This window comes from Vitis vinifera, chromosome 6, assembly GCF_030704535.1.
Source record: "Vitis vinifera cultivar Pinot Noir 40024 chromosome 6, ASM3070453v1".
NCBI classification, from domain to species: domain Eukaryota; kingdom Viridiplantae; phylum Streptophyta; class Magnoliopsida; order Vitales; family Vitaceae; genus Vitis; species Vitis vinifera.
This window is the reverse complement of record NC_081810.1, coordinates 657,579-673,858: the sequence shown is the minus strand read 5'-3', so window position 1 is coordinate 673,858 and position 16,280 is coordinate 657,579. Positions and strand designations below refer to the sequence as shown.

General features: G+C 40.3%; 1 protein-coding gene across 1 annotated transcript in view; it reads left to right on the top strand.

The window, feature by feature from the left end:
- The window catches only part of LOC100263945 (mediator of RNA polymerase II transcription subunit 13), a 34,108-nt gene that overhangs the window by 8,829 nt on the left and 8,999 nt on the right, over positions 1 to 16,280 (top strand). Inside the window, exons 13-17 of the mRNA XM_010653082.3 lie at positions 1,706 to 1,952; positions 2,155 to 2,421; positions 3,106 to 4,476; positions 6,027 to 6,288; positions 6,362 to 6,509. Coding sequence (XP_010651384.1) covers positions 1,706 to 1,952; positions 2,155 to 2,421; positions 3,106 to 4,476; positions 6,027 to 6,288; positions 6,362 to 6,509 — 2,295 coding nt within the window. The remainder of the gene's footprint in view (positions 1 to 1,705; positions 1,953 to 2,154; positions 2,422 to 3,105; positions 4,477 to 6,026; positions 6,289 to 6,361; positions 6,510 to 16,280) is intronic.

Sequence of the window (16,280 nt, the reverse complement as noted above, 5' to 3'; positions counted from 1 at the left end):
TCTTCTAAGCAATGACAACTAGCCTCCATGTGGTGCATTTTTTTCATAAGATCTCATCTCCTCCTACACAGCTTTCTTCAGCTTCGGGTAAGATCAAGCTTTAGATACATGTAAGTTGCATGAACTGTTGAGATAAAAGAAGCACAAGCACACAATATGGTGGGATTCTAAGAAGTGTGAAGTAAAATTAGAAATAAGGTGGTTCTTTCATGAGCAATTTCCTTTTTCAAGGGCAATGAGTAGATTAGAATCATCCACCATGAGAAGAATTTCAAATGGACATAGAGGAACATCACAAGGAGATTAAGAGGACAAATCACTAGGAGGTTCACATCGTTTGTAGGTGGGTACCTTTTTCTTTGTTTGAATAAACTAGCAACACCAAATAGAAGTAGGATATTTTATGTAGGGGGAGGAACAAAAAGAATTGGATGCCCAAGAGATGAATAGAAGAAATCTCTTCATTGTTTTTGCTAAAAAGAGAAAGAATTCTCTTCCACTTTTCACCCACCAATACATCTGAAAAAATTTGATACTTATGAAGAATAAGCATGAATTGACCTTTTCACTCCTTTCTTTCATTCTATTGCTGAAGCTGCTAGCAAACCCCCATCAAGAGTTTTGGTCTCCAATGACTCCTTGGTGGAGATTTGAATATAGAAGGGCATCTTCTCTTGTTCTTTCTTTCAATTGCTTTCCCAGACTGAGAACTTGTCAAAGTTTCTTTCACCCAAATTGATTTGGAATCCCAAAGCCAACCTAAAGCTAAAATTTTTGTATGATTAGTGGCTTAAAGGAAGGTAATGTGTATTTTAATCAAAAACAATAATTCATTTTATTAAGAAATAAAGATAGAATGACACAGGAAAGACAAGCTAACTTTCAAGGGAAATTAAAGGAGCAGAACATGAGTAAAAAACTGGTAGCAGAAAAGCATACTGTCCCTCCCCAAGATCCTAACAAAAGCTAATCAAGGAGGCAATGAAGTTCCCTAGAAAATACCTGTAGCAGTTAAGTACCTTGTTTAGCCATTTGATTTTCTGTTTGGTTAGTTGAATGAGGATCCAAGGCAAGAGCAGCTGTATTTTCTAGTTTCCAAGGTCCTTGCTTCTTTTGTGTGACCTGTGAAATAAAAGTTGAATCTCCTTTCACAAAAACAATTATGCATACCCAGAGGAAAACCTCCAAGTAAGGCAACATTCTCTCATCTAAAAGAAGCTAAATACTGATGACATGGTCTAGATCAGGAGACCTTATAAAACCGTATTTCCTGATACTATAGAAATTCCTCCTGTATGCTCTAAAGGTATAGATAAATAAAAAAATGCATGTTAGTTTATGAAATTAAAAATTTGAAACTTGCTGCTCAAAAACTTGGGTTCTAATAATATTGCTGATTAGTGTTCATGAGTTGTGCCCACTGTTAAATAGCTATAACTTTCATGATGTGCACATGCACTAAATGTTATTCGCATTTTTTGTTGATTGGCTTGACATGATGTGGTTAATCTTATTGTTCTACCATTTTATACATTTGTGATTTGATGTCTTAAACTGTTGCTGGGTCTTTGTATTATTAAGTTAAGGTCTGTTACTTGCTGTTCCTTGCTTGCATATGGTATTTTTTTTTACTCTTTTATCATGATTATGTTAGAGTTGATCAATGAAATGTCATTTTCCTCTTTTCTTTGGCTGATGTTGGCAGGGCTGGCAAGACAGATTCTTTGGATGAATCATGGATTGATTCGAATGGGACACGCACACAGCACAGCTATAATAGTAGTAGCAACAGTAATGATAGCAGCATCAGCAGCATAACTAGCAGCTCCAGTGATAGTGATGTCAAGATGACCACTGGAGCTGGAGACCCGGAGGCAGATGCTGATTCGTTGACATGTAGACAGTCTGGTCTATCTTCTAATGATCAGTTGGAAAATGACTGCCACAAATTGGTAACTGCAGTTACATTTACCTTCAGAAAGGAACCTTTTTATGTCTTTCTATTTTCACACTTATATGTTTCAACTTGTATGTATGGATGGTAAAGTGCTGAAAGAAATTAATCAATTCTTGCTTTCCATGTTCTTCTTCATGTTTATTTGTGATATACTCTCTTGAAAATTAGCAAATATCTGAACCATATTCTCAATGCAGGGATCTAAGAGACCTCGAACAGGGATATCAGAATCATTTGGCCAAGTGGGCACAGTAAATAATGCGCCTATGCAAGATGCATACAGGTCTGGTTATGGATCTGTTGAAGTCAACAATTCAGCCATTACAGGAGTTGCAAGTGAGCAGATATCTCATTGGGATTGGGACGATGATGATAGAGGTGCAGTTATGGATATCCAAGCTCTTCTTTCCGAGTTTGGTGATTTTGGTGACTTCTTCGAAAATGATGCTTTGCCTTTTGGGGAGGTATTTAACTATCCTTTACAAGTGCCATCAGAATACTGGACATATTTTCTAGATATTATAATGCAGTTGTGGATTCCTCACCCACTGCTTTTTGCTCTTTTTTGGTGATAGTTCCTGATTAAAAAAACTGACACCAAATCTTTTAAATATGTACAGTATTTTTATTCTGAGGATATGTTATCTTCTCTATGATCGATGAAGTGATTGGGCAGGTGCATTTGGGATCTTTACAAGTTCTCTCATATGCTTTGAAACAGATCGAAAATTTTAGGTCCAAAAAAATTTCATTGCCACAGTTGGAACACAGATGCAATTTCTATTTGAATGCCTAGGTGTGTGATCTATGTAGATAATGTTAGTCTTATGACAATGAAGGGTGGTGGTTCTTTTTTGAATTTTGATTTACTCTTTGGAGGAAGTATTTATAGTTTTGGGACCTTGGGATATGAGCTTTTGTCTATCAACTAGGTAGGACTCAACTGATGATTTGGATCTAATTCTGCCTTTTTTTTTTTTTTTTTTCCTTGAGCATTCTTCTTTCTTTCATTGCTGGAAGTTGGAGTGTGGATTAACCTACTACTGGCTTGATGTTTGTTTTTCTGTTTCCATTTTTGGCATCCTTTTTTTCTGGCTTGCATGATTAAGTTTCCATTGATACTCATCATAACCACATGCTTGGTGAAGCCCCCAGGAACTGCAGAGTCGCATGCTCTTATCTTTCCTGCACCAGATTGTGAAGGTAGCAGTCCTTGTACTGGAATGATGGATGTTTCAGATCAGATGCTGTTGTCTGTAGGGTTTCAATCCTTTGACAACTTTAATCCTTCTCCTCCAGTTGCCATGGAGGAGTGTCTTACCAAAAATCAAGAAGTCACAAACAACACTCTATCCTCTGGTCCCTTGAACTATACTCCTGCCTCTTCTATAGGTGAGTTTGACCATTTAATTAAAGCTGAAGCCCTATTGACATTTGCTCCAGAATATGGAGCAGTTGAAACTCCAACAAGCGAGTCATCATCATCAATTTTCAGAAGCCCATACTTACCAAAATCTAGAAAAGTGGAGAGTTCAAATTCAAGTGCAAAAGATTATGTATATGGTGCAACACCACCCTCTTCTCCTTGCTTTGATGGATCAGATGAGAAGCCTGGCATGCCTGTAAATTCAAAAACATGTCCTGTCAGGCATGAGGCAAGTTCTATTCTCCACTCAAAAAAGTATTATACTCATGTTGAAGGTGGAAAAGAGCAACATGAGAAAAGATCATTTACATGTGACAATAGCATTGCTTCAGGTGAGGGGTTGACACCATCTTCATTCTCTGGATTCAATTCCACAAATGCCACCAAACCTGTCCAGAGGAAAACTACTGAAGGCACAATTGGAATGGAGCATTTGGTTTTACCTATGAAAACTGTCCTTGCAACTGAAGTTGAATGCATTATGTTCCAAGCTTCTATGTGCAAGATACGTCATACACTGTTATCTTCCAGTTCTCCTCCATCTATTGGCCTTAGTAGGTTAACTGGAAGCACTGTTTTGAATTCTCTTCCTGGTGAACCAAGTACCATGACGGAAAATATATCTGGTAAGTATGAGGTAAAGAAGAAAGAATCAATTCCGGTGAGGATAGCTGGTGATTTTGATGGAGGAATGCTAGATGGACCCCTTAATGCCACTGTTGGTGTTTGGCGCACGGTTGGAGTTGCTAAAGGTGCAAAACCTACTAATTCACCTGGTGTTGAGGTTAGCTCTTCCTTGCCGCATAATTCATTTAATGAGGAAGGTATGCTTTCATATGGACAAAGGCAACCACTTCAGGAGCTTCTTGATGGCATGGCAATAATCGTCCAGCAAGCTACTTCCTTTGTTGATGAGGCACTAGATGCTGATTGTGGAGATGGTCCTTATGGCTGGCTTGCATTACAAGAGCAGTGGAGGCGTGGATTTTCTTGTGGCCCTTCCATGGTCCATGCAGGATGTGGGGGGATATTAGCTTCTTGTCATTCACTGGACATTGCTGGCATGGAGTTAGTAGATCCACTTTCTGCTGATGTAAGCTTCTCTTATATATGTTATTTGAATTTTCTTTTCTTCATGATATTTTTGTTTATTTTCGCTCTATATTACAATAATGATATCAATTGCTTTTGGCTAAGACAATGTTTATCCTGATCTAAGTTATAGTTTATGTCAACCACATAAATGTTACAGAAAATTGGAGATGGTTTTCTAAATATTAGTTTTTTGATAAGTGATGGTTTTCTAAATATTAGTAAACGATTCATGCTAAACTCAGTTATAACTCAATGTGATAATAGCTAGATAAGTTGTTTTAAATGCTCCAAGGCTAATGATGTAAAATAATTACTCACATATTGCTAACTGTTACTCCATGATAAATGAGTATGGTTTCAGTTTAAGATTTTCTCCTTTTGTGATGCTAAACATAGTAAGCGAGTCAAATTGACAATATTTCACATGTGGTGGTAAATTTCATGTTAGCATTGTAGTTGATTATTACACTGTAGTTTACTTACATATTATGGTTGCTTGTACTTCCTCTGATTTGATACATATAACTTAAACTTTGAGGTGACACATGGTTAAAAGCTTCATTTTGTCATAACTTTTTATGCATTTATAGTTCCTCTTTTAAGAATATGATGACTTCTGTATCATTTGACGATTCTCATCGCGATATTGTTATGTAATTGTATTCGTTGTGTTTGAGCGTACTTGATGGTAACTTCTTCATGTGCATTTTCTAGTGTCTAATTTAAATGGTGCTAAGTAATTATGATATTTTGCTGATGGTTTTCTTTAATTAATAATTTTCAAGTAAAATATGAAATTAACTGTGTCCTTACAAAATACGATAACCCTATGTGTGTGTATAATTTCACAGGGTTTTTTCCTTGATAGTTTGTGACAAATTAGTATTGAGAATCTGATTTTTAGTTTTGATTTCTTTTATAGGGCAGAGTGTCCTGCATTAGGCCTTGGGAAAAGTTGGTTTTTTTTTTTTTTTTTTGGGCGAAATAGAGCTTAATTACATTAAAAATGCAACTGCAGGCTCACAATGCTTAGTGCTTGTGCTAATACTGGACCATGATCACTCAGTTCTGTGATATGTTGCATACATTTAAGGAAACATTGGATAGTTTGAGATTGAAATGGAAGATGATCATGGATACCTCTTAAAATTGCATCTCGGTGTTAAGTGCTTATATAACATTTAGAAAGTAAATGGGTTGTTGGGTGCACAATTGCTTAATACTGCTGTCTTCCACTGATCGGTGTTGACTGGTTCTGAAGGAAAGCAAACTCTTGGTTGGGCTTTGAGCACCTTAAGTCCAAGGGAGGTTAATGCTGTTTGTTCATATCTGTTAGCCTTCTGTCAAGTGTCATTTCTTATGTATGTATGCATTTCCAATTTTCTTTGTGAGCATTTCTATTTCACGACATTATTCTGGGATGATGACGATAAAAGGATATATATTATTAATTCAATGTTTTCTTACATAATCAATGCGTTGTATCTTCATCATATGTTTATTCTTATGCTCAGATATATATATTTCTTTTTCCTTCTTTTTTTTCAGGTAAATGCATCATCTGTGTTCACCTTGATACAGTCTGATATAAAAAATGCCTTAAAATCTGCTTTTGGCATCTTAGATGGCCCATTGTCCGCTACTGACTGGTGCAAAGGTCGTAGTCAATCAGGTGATGTGGGGACCACAGGTGATGGATTTTCTGCTGAACATGGTGTAAATGAAGGTAGAGATTCTTCAAGCACTGTAACTATTGGAGAACCAATAAGCCCATCCCAGTCATCTGCTGGTGGATCATCTTGCATCAAAGGTATCATTCTGCTTTTATTTAGTCAATGAGATTTTTGATATTCATTGTACCAACAGTTGGACCATTGTCACAGTTTCTAGCGTCACCGATGGAGCTAGAGTGGATGACACATGCCGGAGGAGACCAAACCAGGAATTCTCTAGTTCTGAGTCAGAGCAGCAACTGGGCTCCCGACTAAGGCCAACTCTTTTTGTACTTCCATTGCCTGCTATACTTGTTGGGTATGCCTCCTGATTAAATGGATTTTCATCTTCATAAATGAATACTAAAGGTTACACTGATTTATATATTGATGTTGATGTCAATATCAAGATGGAAAAGAAATATAAAATAAAGTGCAACTTTTTTTTTTGATAGATAAGTGCTGAATATATTAAAAAGAGGGCAAAAAGCCACAAAGTATACAAGGAGTATACAAACTAGCTAAGCCTCACAACCAAAAAGAAAACAAAAAAACCCCACCAACCCTTATCTGGAGGCTATCCACTCCAAGAAGCCTATAAGAGACAGCGAACTCTCTCCACTATACAATCTAGCCCAACACCATAAATTACAGACAAAAGAATTTTTTAATTTCTGAATTGCTATCACTCCCCCCCTAAATGCTAGTCTATTTCTTTCATTCCAAAGAGTCCAAAAAATGTACAACGGGATAGACTTCCATATCTTTTTCCTTTTTTCCCCTACAAAAGGGCCCCTCCAGCTCAATAAGACCTCCTTTACAGTTTCTGGAAAGACCCACTGAATACCAAACAAAGCAAAGACTATATCCCACAGGACTTTTGCCACTATACAGTGTATGAGAATGTGATTTATAGATTCCTCTTCACAGCCACATAAGAAACAACAGTTCGGGAGTTGCCACCCTCTTTTCTGAATCCTATCTAACGTAAGCACCTTCCCCCAAGTGGCCTCCCAAGCAAAAAACAATATTTTAGTTGGAACTTGATCCACCCAAATGTTACTTTTCGGAAAGTTGTTGGCAACGGTATTAACCACCAAGTTGTAAGCTTCCTTGACTTTAAACTGCCCGTTTCTTCCTCCTTTCCAATAGACTGAATCTTCCTCTAAAGTAGGTTTATAGCCCCTCAAGACATGAAGCAAATTACCTACCATATCCAATTCCCAATCATTGAAATCCCTCACAAACCTTAAATCCCAACCTCCTTGGCCAACATTCTGATCCCACATTTCTTCTACTGTGTCGTTTCTATGAGCAGCCATGCCATATAGGTGAGGGAACCTACCAAAGATAAGTCCAAAATCTGATTTTGGTGCCGTTTCCAATAGTAAACGCCATATTTTCCCAGCACCAGTCTTTTTCCTTCAAAATCTCCTTCCAAACCCCTACTCCAAATGTCCCATTAACCTTTTTGGCCTTCCAACCAAAACCCTCTTGCCCATATTTCGCCAAAAGCACTTGCTTCCACAGATTTTCCTTTTCACAAGCAACTCTCCTTATCCATTTACCCAACAAGGCTTTGTTTAACGGGACTAACTTCCTTAAGCCAAGCCCCCCATTTTCCTTCTCCGTACAAACAACCTCCCAATTAACTAAGTGCACTTTCCTCTCCAAATTTCCTCCTCCCTAAAGGAAGTCCCTTTGCAATTTTTCTAACCCCCGCACAACTGACTTGGGCATACGGAAAAGGGACATTTGATATAAAGGCATACTAGCCATCGTGCTCTTTATGAGAATGAGTCTTCTGCCTTTGGAAATATATTGGCGTTTCCAAAGCGCAAGTCTTCTCCTCACCCTCTCTTCCACCCCATCCCACATGGAGGTAGCCTTATTAGGAGCCCAAGGGCAGCCCCAAATACACAGAAGGCATAGAATCCACCCTGCAGCCCAGTTCTGTTGCCATCTCCTCCATCTCTTCCACCTCGCCAACTGGGATTATTTCACTTTTATCCAAATTGATCCTTAACCCTGACGCGACTTCAAACCAAAACAAGATCCAACTCAGATGAGTTAGATGCTCTTTCCTAGCCTCACAGAAAACTATTGTATCATCAGCAAATAACAGATGGGATATATGCACCGACTGTCTTCCACCTCCTCGAATCCTACACCCTGACAGAAATCCCCCTTCTACAGCCCTCCTAATGAGAGTACTCAAAACTTCCATTCCCATAACAAAGAGGTAAGGAGAAGGAGGATCTCCTTGCCGCAACCCCTTAGAACTTGGGAAAAAACCAGCTGACACTCCATTCACCAACACCGAAAACTTGGTTGTGGATATGCAACTCCACATCCAACCCAACCACTTTGATTCGAACCCCATTTTTTTCATGACTTTCATAAAAAACTGCCAATTTAAACCGTCGTAAGCTTTCTCAATATCCAGTTTACAGATGAGACCTTTCTTTTCCCTTTTTTGCCAAACATCAATCACCTCATTTGCAATTAAAGAGGCATCAAGGATCTGCTTACCCATCACAAATGCATTCTGATCTAGGGAGACCACTTTTCCTATCACTTTCTTGAGTCTATTGGCCAACACCTTAGCCAATAGTTTGTACAGCCCCCCCAAAAGACTGATTGACCTAAAATCCCCAAGATCCTCAACCCCCCCCTTCTTGGGTAACAATACCAGAAACGTATTGTTGAGACTCTTGATGAAGGCACTTTGCTCATGGAACTCCTTAAACAAATCCAAGACCTCTTCTTTAACAAAAACCCAGCAGCTTTGCCAAAATGCCATAGTAAATCCGTCCGGTCCTGGGGCTTTGTCCCCATTCATCTCCATCAGGGCACTATGAATTTCATCCTCAGAGAAAGGGTGCTCCAAATTCTCCACTTCTTGCTGACTAATCTGCTCTAACTACAACCTTTCTATATCTGCCTTCCAATCCGAATTTTATGTGCGTAAATATTGATAAGCATTAGCTACCCCTTCTCTCACTTCCTTCTCCTCGGACAACCACACCCCGTTTATCTTAATTCTGTCCATATGATTGATTCTACGATGAGCAGCCGCCATTCGATGAAAATAGCCTGTATTTTTGTCCCCTTCCTTTAACTATAACTCCTTTGAATGCTGCCTCCAATGAGTTTCTTCCAAAGAGGCCCACTTAGCATAACTCTCCTTAGCTTCCTTTTTTGAAGTTGTTTCCTCCTCTGATAATCTTCTCTCACTTTCCACCAGGTCTCAGTGGTCCACTAGTTGGAGAGCAACAACTTTATTGTATTCCAATCTCCCAAACACTTCCCTATTCCACACTTTAAGCTTTTGTTTGATCTCTTTCATTTTTGTAGCCAATCTATAGCTAGCACTGCCTCTAACCTCTATTCCCTACCACCAGCTATGAATGAGATCTTTAAACCCTTCAACTTTAAGCCACATATTTTCGAATCTGAAAGGGGAGGGACCTCTTCTTATAGCACCACCCTCTAGCAACACAAGAAAGTGGTCATAAACAGGCCTAGACAGCCTTTTTGAATAACACTACTGAATTGATCTAACCAACTAGGAGTAACCAAAAACCTGTCCAACCTAGCCCAGGACTGATTATTAGGCCCCCCACTCCAAGTATACCCTCCCCCTTGCAAAGGAAGATCAACCAGGCCTAACTCATCTATAACCTGAGCAAATCTCCTCATCGCTGTAGTTATTCTCCCTTGTCTATTCCTTTCTCTTTGAGAAAGGATAATGTTGAAATCGCCCCCTACACACCAGGGTTCTTCCCAAATTCCTCTAATCGCCCCAATCTCTTCCCACATGCATTCCCTTTCATCTTTGGTGAACGGGCCATACACACCCATGAACACCCATATAGCTCCATCTTCCACCTTCCTAAATCGACAGGAGATAGTAAATTAACCCTTCTCCCAATCCAAGATTTCCAGCAGCCTTTTGTCCCAACAGATCAGAATACCTCCCGCCGATCCGAAAGCATCCAAAGCCCTCCAATCTTAAAATCTTCTTGCGCCTCTACTTCTCACCATATCCTCGGACATTAACTGAATTTTCGTCTCCTGAATATAAAGTAAATCTACCTTCTGATTTCTTACAAAGGCTTTAATTAATTTCCTTTTAGAGTTGTCGTTTGCTCCCCTCTCATTCCAACATAATAGTTTAAGCTTCATTTAACTTCTGCGAGCTGGCACCCTTTGCCCTGTGAAGGACATCTCTATTTACTTCCTTCCTCATAGTTGATTGAACATTCTAGCATTTTTAGTACCCTTTCAAATTTTGTCTTCCCTAGAGCTCCTCTACTATATATCCTTTCCCTTCTTTTTCTGATTTTGACCAAAAAATTCAAAATTTCCTTTTCCAGTTCTTCTGTCGAAAATCCCAAAAACTAGCTGAATTTGGCTAGATTACTTTCCTCCCATCCATTCTCCCTCCCACCCCTGGCTTCTTGAGGCTCGGTCAGAATTGAACCCCTCTCCCACCCCTTAGCCTTATTATTAACAAGATTAACTTCAACTAAGTCCCAACATCATTCTCGATAGTTTTTAACATACTCAACGGGGTATCTTCCTAGATTTCCTCACATAATACCCCAGAATGGTCATAATACTCCCTCTCCGGAGTCCGACCAAAAGGAAGAGAAATAGGAGAAGAAAACCCCGAGACCCTAACCCCCCATGGAATCAAAGCAGACCCATACCTCAATTCCTCTTCAATTGAAGCACGATTAGTCACTGAATGGGACGATGCCATTTGCTGCTTCCACTCGTGTTCCTTCTCCCTTAGTTTGAGAAATTCAACCTCAAAATTGCTTCCATTGCCGTAAATAGATCGAGCCCAGGAACAAGGCCTCTCCAAGCTACTTCTAACGATCTCAGGCTGGGACGGGCCAAGGTAGTCCCCTAACAGGCCGTTGGTCCCAGAAATCCCTGGGCTCGCTACATCGTCAGCCCACCACTTGGCCTTAGAATACGACGACCCATCCCCAGGCTCGGCCCCATCGTTCACCACCCCTTTTAATTTTAAGCCTTCTAAAGGGCTCGCTATAGCGTCAGCCCCCCACTAGGCCTTAGAAAATGACGGTCCATCCCCAAGCCCAGCCCCAACGTTCGCCACCCCTTTTAATTTTTGGCCTACTGATGGGCTATTCCAAGGAGACTTAAGCTTCAAGCCCAAAAGGCTTGCAGACAGGCCTGGCGAGGAAAGCCTAACCTCTCGATCATCAAGAGGAGCCCGGGCCCCAGACCCGACTTGGACCCACTTTTTAGCCCCGTCTCCACCTGCCCCACTGTCCTGCCCACCAATCCCATCTGCAGGCAACATCAGCGCCTCGAGCCTTGCATTTTCCAACTCTTCCATGCGCGGGGTGGCGAGTGCAGCGACGTCACCCTTGACCTCACCTCTGGATCTTCCATTCGATCGACTGCCCGTTGATACCTTCCTCATCTCCGGCCTTATCTCCCACCAGAGAGATAGAGAGTAGCATGCCTCCTCCACCACGATATCTAACGTGCTCGACAAATCTTCGTTCTTCGTCTTAATTAGGATGCGAGCCCACTGAAAATCCTTCATCTTCTCCATCTGAGGATCCATGGCTACAAACTCGCCACACTCGTCCCCCACTCTCCGCAAAATGGACGGAACCCACAATGATATTGGAAGCCCTAGGATTTTTACCCAAGCTTCCTTCCTATTCCCGCCTTCTTCCTCAAACAACCACACCTAGGGCTCCATCGTTCCAACCCCAACTGAACACCTCCCACCAACCTATTTCCAGAGGAGAGAACATGTTTGGCTTCACCCACAAATTCAAACTCCAAAAGAATCCTGCCCTTTTCTAACCTTGCCAGCTCTAACTTACCTTGCAACCCCCAAGACCTCGCCATTAACCATCCTAATCTCTCCAAATCCACTCCTGTTGCTGAGCTAGGGTTCTAGCTGCTGACAAGACAATGCTCCAATTTGCGCAGGTTTTCACTGATTTCCTTTCCTCTAACTTCCACTCTGACCACTTTACCCTCCCTGCCCCTCGACCCCTTCACCATTTCCGCGTACGACCTTTCCATTCTCGGTTTCACCATGGCCCTTTCTTCCTGCTTGTTCTCCTTTTTGCCAAGGTTTCCTACCAATCTTCGTAGCATCTCCGCCATAGAGATCCCCCCTTTCGCCTCTACCTTTCGAGATAAAGATACTAAACCTCCTCTTCTCCTGGTCGACCACCCCTAATCAAAGATAGTACCCTGCTCTGTTCTCATCCCGCACCGAGGAATAAGTTCTCCCATTTTCTTTCCATCCTCTTTCCCATTTTCCATTTTCCTCTTCCTTGATGCACTGGTTCAGACTGTCCAAGAAGACTTCTACACTCATCGGCCCCAGACGGACCCAAGATGAAACCCCTCCCTTGCTCTCCACAATAATGACTTGTGTTTTACCCTTCTTCTCCTCTACACCGATCTCGAACGTCTTTGACTCCACCCCAAAACTACCCTCTTTTCTTCTTCTCCAATTTTCCTCTCGAGTTTCTCCCTCATCGCGATCACTCTCTCGCTCGTGCAACTTTTAATTTAAATAAAAAAGGGTTGAGGAAATGTTGGGAATAATGGGAAGGGACTTTGTTATTTTGAGCATTGGAAGTTAACATGATAATTTGATACAGTGATTCCTACTAGAATGTTTCTCTAACCAGGACACCCTAGAAAAAGGAAAAAGGCATACATAGGCATGGAAGCATGCTCACACACAGTATTATGTTGTAAGGATTGGTGAACGATTTAGGAATCTAAATTTAATTGCAATGCATAGAAATCGTTTCCTAATTCCTTTGTGTTCCATATAAGGTTCTTCTGTCTGGGTTCATAATTTTGTATATTTTTATCTCTGGTTTAAAGTTTATTATGGGCTACGCAGCCAAGGGGGCTTCCCTGAAACATTGCTAAGGATGGTGTCATTTTATATTTTCTCATATGTATTTTTAGGTGTTCTTTTAGAAGTGAAAAACCATATCATAATTCTGTTGAACCATTCTTACTTGTGAAACTTGTTTACTGTGTGGTTTTCCTAGATGTCATTGTTGAAGTGTTTTGTTAATAAAAGCATTAAAATCTCAGAAGGTTGCAAGAGAAGTATTTCCTTGAGAAATCATCTATGTACACTATATTTTCATCCTCAAGTCATTTTTCTTCGAAAGGTTCTAAAAAGGATTTTGTTTAAATACCTTCTTGTTAACAGAATCGGTCTTGTTTGAAACTTTGTCTGAAACTTTCTCAGTTGTTGCTACTACAAATTAACACCTAGGTCTGAACAGTACTACTCTTAATGAAAGCCATTATGTCTTGCAATAATGCCAAAATCACCCTTAAAAGGGCCAATCCTAGATGATAAGTTTCTTTCCATTTCAGCCGGCATGGCCCAGACACTCTGTTTTGGTAGGAAAATGAAATACTATGCTCCCTTGTTCTATGTTGGATTTTATTTCTGTGTCATACTGGTCAATCATGTTATTCTTTTTGGAATCAAGGTATTTTGCTAGTACACATCTCATATATAAAAACCATGTGGAAAGGGTGAGCTTGGTGGCAAAGAGGGTAGCATATTAGTTTGCAGATGCAAAATTGGGAGGAAAGTAACTGTTGAACTCTCTTTCTCTGTCTCTCTTCTTTTTTAAAAATAATAATAATAATAATGAAAACTGTAGAGGTTGTGAAAAGAGAGAAAAGGGAGAATCCCTAATTTTTGTTATTGAAAAACTGTTAATAATACACATTGGACTTGGGTATATATATACATGTTAGTGGGACCCACAATACAATGAGGAAAGAAAAGGAAAAGTAAATAACTGAAATAACTGTACACTATCTAACACTCCACCTCAAGCTGGAGCATATATGTTATATGCACCAAGCTTGTTACAAATGTATTTAATTCTAGGACCTCTGAGAGATTTAGTAAAAATATCTGCTAGTTGATAATTTGAATTGACAAAACTAGTTGTCACACATTTTGATGCGATCTTCTCTCTAATGAAGTGACAGTCAACTTCAATGTGTTTGGTCCTTTCATGGAAGACTGGATTGGATGCAGTATGCAAAGCGACTTGGTTGTCGCAGATGAGCTTCATCTGTTCATCCTTTCCAAATCTCAACTCCCGAAGAAGATGTTTCAGCCATATGAGTTCACATGTTGCCAGAGCCATAGTTCGATACTCGACTTCAGCACTAGATCTGGCCATTACATCTTGTTTCTTACTCTTCCAGGATATTAGGTTACCTCCAATAAAAACACAATACTCGGAAGTGGAACGTCTATCTGTGGGTGAGCCAGCCCAATCTGCATCTGTGTAACCAACAATCTGGGTATGACCTCTGTTCTTGTACAACACACCTTGGCCTGGTGTGCTTTTGATATATCGAAGAATGCGGATTACAGCATCCCAATGGCTATTACATGGTGATTGTAAGAATTGACTAACAACACTTATAGGAAAAGAAATGTCTAGACGAGTAATGGTGAGGTAGTTCAGTTTACCTACAAGTAGCCGATATCTCCCAGGATCTCCTAAAGGCTCCCCCTGTCCTGGTATAAGTTTGACATTTGGATCCATAGGAGTGTCTACCAGTTTACAGTCTAACATACCGGTTTCTTCCAAGATATCTAAAGCATACCTCCTTTGGGAAAGAACCACACCGAAACTGGATTGAGCTATCTCAATCCCTAAGAAATACTTGAGTTTCCCCAAGTCTTTAGTTTGAAAGTGAGTGAAAATGTGTTGTTTTAGTTTCTGAATACCATTCTGATCACTACCTGTAATGACGATGTCGTCCACATAAACTACCAGATAAATACACTACCTCAAAGAGTTATGATGATTAAAAACGGAATGATCTGTTGTACTGCGGAACATGCCAAACTCCTGAACAACATAACTAAAACGGCTAAACCATGCTCGAGGAGATTGTTTCAAGCCATATAGAGAACGACGTAACTTGCACACTAAACCAGACTCCCCTTGAGCAACAAAACTAGGTGGTTGCTCCATATAAACTTCCTCAGCAAGATCCCTATGAAGGAAAACATTTTTAATATCTAACTGATAAAGAGGCTAAGAATGCATAGCAGCCATGGAGAGCAATAGACGAACATAAGCTATCTTGGCAACAGGAGAGAAAGTGTCACCATAATTAGAACCATAAACTCGAGTATAGCCTTTAGCAACTAAGCGGACCTTAAGGTGATCAACCTGACCATGAGGGTCAACCTTAACTGTGTAGACCCAACGACAACCAACTATAGATTTACCAGAGGGTAAAACAACAAGATCCCAAGTGCCATTGGAGTGTAAAGCAGCCATTTCATCTACCATTGTCTGTCGCCAACCTGGATGGGAAAGAGCCTCAGGGGTGCTCTTGGGAAGAGAAACAAAAGATATAGCAGAAACAAATGCAGAATAAGGTGAAGATAATCGATGGTAACTCAAAAAATTGTAAATGGGATGAGGATTACGAGTAAATGGATTACCTTTTTGAAGAGCAATGGATAAGTCAGTAGAAGGAGGTAGAGCCGGGGTAGGAGAAGCCGAAGGGATAGGAAGTGAGTCAGCAGGTACCTCGGCCAAAGAAGGAGGAACAACAACACGATGACGGCGATGATAAACCTGAAGTGGGCGAGAAGGCACTACATCAGGTGGGGAGATAATGGGAAGGGGTAAGACTTCAGAAACAGGAAGAGACTCAAAGGAATAACAATGATAACCCTTTTGAAGTCTGGAATATTCCAAGAAGATGCATTTTGTGGCTTTGGCAGAAAGTTTGTCCTGTTCAGGAGTGAGAATATGAACAAAGCAAGTACAACAAAAAACACGAGGAGGAAGGAAATAAAGTGGATGGGCAGGGAAAAGAAGGGAATGAGGAATCTGATCGTGTAATACAAATGAGGGCATACGATTAATCAAATAACATGTTGTAAGAACAATGTCCCCCCAAAAACGAAAAAGAACATTACTATGGAGAAGGAGAGTATGAGTTGTCTCAACAAGATGTCGATTCTTACGTTCAGCTACCCCATTTTGTTGAGGAGTAT